At 29.3% G+C, this 4780-nt stretch overlaps 1 protein-coding gene across 1 annotated transcript; it reads right to left on the bottom strand.

The window, feature by feature from the left end:
- On the bottom strand, positions 1537-2487 carry LOC18589342 (60S acidic ribosomal protein P3). The gene is made up of 2 exons (XM_018126543.1): positions 2127-2487; positions 1537-1861 (listed from the first exon to the last, which is right to left on the bottom strand). Exons 1-2 carry the CDS (start codon positions 2322-2324, stop codon positions 1691-1693), a joined length of 369 nt encoding a protein of 122 aa, XP_017982032.1. The 5' UTR covers positions 2325-2487; the 3' UTR covers positions 1537-1690.

Genomic DNA, 4780 nt, shown 5'->3' with positions numbered 1-4780 from the left:
TATTTATCAATCGTGTAAAATATTCAAAACTTATATTTATAAATATATATTCATTAAATGACAATCATTGAAATATTTTTATTATAATTATTAAGAAGATTTATTCAATTTATAAATAAAAGTTTTATTTGCATTGAGTTATTTCTTAAACAATTATATTTTAATATTTTAAAACTATTNTTTATAATAAAGTTTTATTTGCATTGAGTTATTTCTTAAACAATTATATTTTAATATTTTAAAACTATTAAATAATTTAAATATTAATATTCATCATATTTATACTACTAGATTTAATATAAGAGTATTTTTTCTAATTCTCCCAAAAATGTCTTACGCCTTTTAAAGGATGTAAAACATTTTACGTTATCAATAAATATTTTTCTTATTAACCCCATAAAATATTTTAAATTTAAAATAAATTTTTCTTCATCTTTAAAACAAGTAAAAATCCTGAAAACATTCTTTGAAAAATATTTTTGCAAGAATTTTGAGCTACACAGCAAGGGCAGAGATTTTGAATTACACAAGGCAAGTTTATGGACACTCGAATTTCAAGTTCTAACCGCTAGACTTGAGGACGCTTGCAACTTGTACCTTTTTATATTATATTAATTTTTAATATATAGCTTTTTACTTGTGGATGTTAAAAAACCTAATAATTTATCAATATTATAATAAAATTATTAAATATAATATAAAAAATTAAAGTTAAAATTCAATTCTATTTATATATCTTATTCATCCATCATTGTTATGTATAACATAAATTTCTGATAAATTCCAGATGATTCATAGTTGTGAACGGATACCTCTTTTAGTTTATATGCTCTTGAGGGAGTTTTGAAAAGTTTTGAAATGATATCATTTTAAAATGTATCAAATTTTTTTAGATAGGAAACGAATTTAAGATGACAATAACTTTTAAAAGCATCAATTTAAAATATAAATTTTTTTTGAATATATATATATATATATACAACAATATAAGGTATGTATACTGTTATAATGGAGAATCAGAAAATCAAAAGTTTAGGCATTAGTCATTTTATCTCACATATTCACCTCTCCTTTCACCTTTGTAACCTGTAAATATACTTTCATTTCAACTTCAAATTCAAAGCAGGGGTATTCAATTCAATGGCCTAACTGTTAAGTTTAATTATCCAAAAAAATAAAAATAAAAGAATATAAACCAAAGGAGTGATACATGGACTTGCATGTACACTCAAGTGTGGGAAAAAAATTTAATGGATAGGAAGATAGCAAGTGAAGAAAATAGGGAGAAGGGGTGAGGTAAGGTTTCTCTAAGATTTGAATTCAAGACTTCCAACTCTACTACTAAAATCCCAAAAAGCTTGTTGCAATTGTGAATGGTAAGGATGTGCTGATCGATTCAATGTTAAAATTTCAAAAAACCAAACCCAACTATCAATACTTAGTCGAACCACTCCAATCGGTTTAAATGACTTTGCTCATCCCCAGGGGAGCAACATTGCTATACCAAAACCATAAAATCGAGAGGAAAAGGCAAAATGAAACACAACAAGAAGCTCATGATAAAGCACATACTTATAAAATTGTCAAATTCCTAACTCAAAAAACCCAATGCCAGTTGGGGTATCATAAACCAACTAAAGAAACATGTAAATGTAACCAATAACTTGCTAAGTAATAGACAGAAAGGCACTTAATCGAAGAGTGAGAATCCCATATCTTCATCGTCACTCTCCTCCACTTTCTCTTCCTTCTTTTTCTCCTCAGCCGCCGGTGCTTCTGCGGCTGGGGCAGCGCCTCCAGCAGGAGCTGCAGCTCCTCCTCCTCCTAAGAAACCTCCGCCTCCGCCACCTCCAATAATCACCTGTACCATACACCAAACTGCTCAAGAGCTGCAACGTGTAATACTAATATTCATCCAATCATTGACAAAACACTGCACAAATACTTCGCCAAGACCCCTTTTTTTTCCTCGTGAAGATTCTGGTTTTTAATTTTTTTCAGCAATTAAAGTTTCCGACCCACAAGCGATCAAACGGTTTGGTAAATAGATTGAGGTAGACAAACAAGGACGGTTGGGACGCGAAGATGATGCAAATAATGAAAGAGGAAAGATGAAAAAGAAAAACCTGGAAAACAGCAGACTTAGGAGTGATGAGAGAGAAAGAAGAGGAAACGCCGCCAGAGGAGTCGACGGCGGTGGCGCACTGAACGAGTTTCCTCTGCAGCTCGTAAGCAGAAGCAGCGGAACCTTCAAGTTCTCCCTCCAACTGCTTGGCAGTCCATTCCCCGGCGCTGCCCTTGCACACAAAGGTGAAAACTCCCATTGTTTTTCTTGTCTGTCTCACGCACCGCGAATCGCAAATTTGCACACAGAGACGGAAACGCAGAGACACGATCTGCTAGATTTGTCTGTTATTTATATATCATATCGTCGTATATAAGCAAAACCCTAGATTTCTCAATCCTAAATGACTCCTTCCTCCCTTCACTATTTTCTTAATACCTGTTATGTCCTCCTTTTAGCCCGGCCCGATTTACTATCCAACGGATTATTTGATTGGGTAGCCCAAGCCCATCCAACGAAAACTGAGCAAAGAAAAAGAGATTTAGATTGAAGTATGAAGTTGTTTTCTTCGCTATTTTTTTATTTAGAAGGAAATAAAAATAATATATTTATGTCAAAATAACGTATGAGAATGAAATTCTCATAACATTCTTAAAAAAAATGAATCATCGCTTCTAAGAGGATCTATGAAAAGGAGGGTATTAAAAAGAAATTTGGAAAGCCATATTAGTAAGAAAACTTATCAAGCAATTAGATTTGTGAACACATGAATGATACTGACTTGTTATTCTTTTTTCAAGAGATTTTTAATAGCTAAAGTCAAATATGAATTAACATTTGATTCATATGTTTTTATTTAAATAATTTGTGTAATAATTTTATTGTCTATAACCAAAATTACCTTATGATATTCTTTTTTTTATATCATCGACAATTTTCAATAAACACTTCATATTTTTGCTCGATATGTAAAACAATTTCGAGTTTGATCAAAAAACTGAATTTTCAATTCCCAAAATTTGCCAAGGATACTTTTTGTTGTGAATTAACGACATGAAGTTTGATGAGCTCTATTAATGTTGATTAGCAACCGATCTTAAGGCGAAACCATCCTAGCAACAACTTCACATGGGCTTTGTACAACTGAAATATGCTTGATTGGTTTTATTGAAATCTCAGGGAAGAGGTTTTCTTGTTTAGCAATATCCCTTTCGAAAGTGGATAAATGAAATTATATTTAACCACCACAACATAATTACTTTCAAAAAAATCATCTTATATAAAAAGCTTGAGAATACTATTCACTTTTGGCTGTGCTTTTATCCTCACGTATGCTGGTGATGTGGTTATAATTTTTTTAGGAGGAATTTTTTTTAAACCTTGAAAAATAATGTGTTTTTGTCCTGTTTTGTCCTCCTTTTAGCCCGGCCCGATTTACTAACCAACGGATTATTTGATTAGGTAACCCAAGCCCATTCAACGAAAACTGAGAAAAAAAAAAAGAATTAGATTGAAGTCTAAATTTGTTTTCTTTGCTATGTTTTTATTTAGAAGGAAATAAAAATAATACTTATGTCAAAATAACATATGAGAATGACATTTTAATAACATTCTTAATAAAATTGAATCATTGCTTCTAAGAGGATGGGTATTAACAAGAAATTTGGAAAGCCATATTAATAAGAAAAATAATATTAATGGTTATTATTAGTAGGGTTAGCACCGATTTGGTTTGATTTTTTTCAACTAATCTACTTCTTAAAAGTATAGTCAAACAAGATTTTTTAGAAACTCAAATTTTTTTTTAAAAAAATAAAATTTTTAAAAAAAATTTAAAGAAATGTTTTAGAGGGAAACTTTCTCTTTTCTTCTTTTAAAAACACACAAACTTTTCAAGAAATACCCTCTCTCTCAATTAATCTCTTTCTCCTTTCCCTCCCTTTACAAATCATCATTTTCCAACAAAAATCGTGATCTCATTTTCCTTTACGTCTCTCTACAAAGATTAAAAAAAAAAAAACATCAAACACAACATCAGAATAACAAAATTTTAAATTTTTTTGTTCCTACAAAAATTAAGAGAAAAGAAAACGAAAATCCAAAATTCAAAGTTTCATCGAAGTACTATTCAAAGATTTGCTCTTTTCACCAAAAATTTTAATACTATAATTACTATATAAGTTTCAGAGTTATTCTGTTTTTTTATAAATTTTTTATTTGAAGTAGATTTATTTCGTTTAGATTTATTAAGAGATTGAAGATAATATGAATAAGTAATTTTAACCAAAATTAAAACTAATATAATTTCTTTTACCAAACAACCTATCAAATAATTTTAACTTAATTTTAAAATTTATTATTTTTTATAAAAACTTCATAATAGGTTTTAAATTAAAAAAATATTAAATCAAACAAGCTCTTAAAACTCAACTCCGGACTATTTCATGACTAATAAGCTCTTTTTTCCTTCTTTTTTTTGGGAAAAGGTTTTATACAAATACATGTACATTTTTTGGACGTTTCATAGGCGTACTATTTTGCAGTTAATATTCTACTTTGGTTTCCTAATGTTTGCACTTAAATATCAAGACAACACAATTATACATAATTAAAATTCTAATCTGCTAATTGGTAATTCAGTTGCACTATAATATTAATAGTTTATATGTGTAAAGATATTGCTCCGTTTTACATTTAGTTTTGCTACTTACTATA

This window comes from Theobroma cacao, chromosome 9 (assembly GCF_000208745.1).
Source record: "Theobroma cacao cultivar B97-61/B2 chromosome 9, Criollo_cocoa_genome_V2, whole genome shotgun sequence".
In the NCBI taxonomy this organism is placed as follows: domain Eukaryota; kingdom Viridiplantae; phylum Streptophyta; class Magnoliopsida; order Malvales; family Malvaceae; genus Theobroma; species Theobroma cacao.
This window is presented reverse-complemented; position numbering and strand designations above follow the sequence as displayed.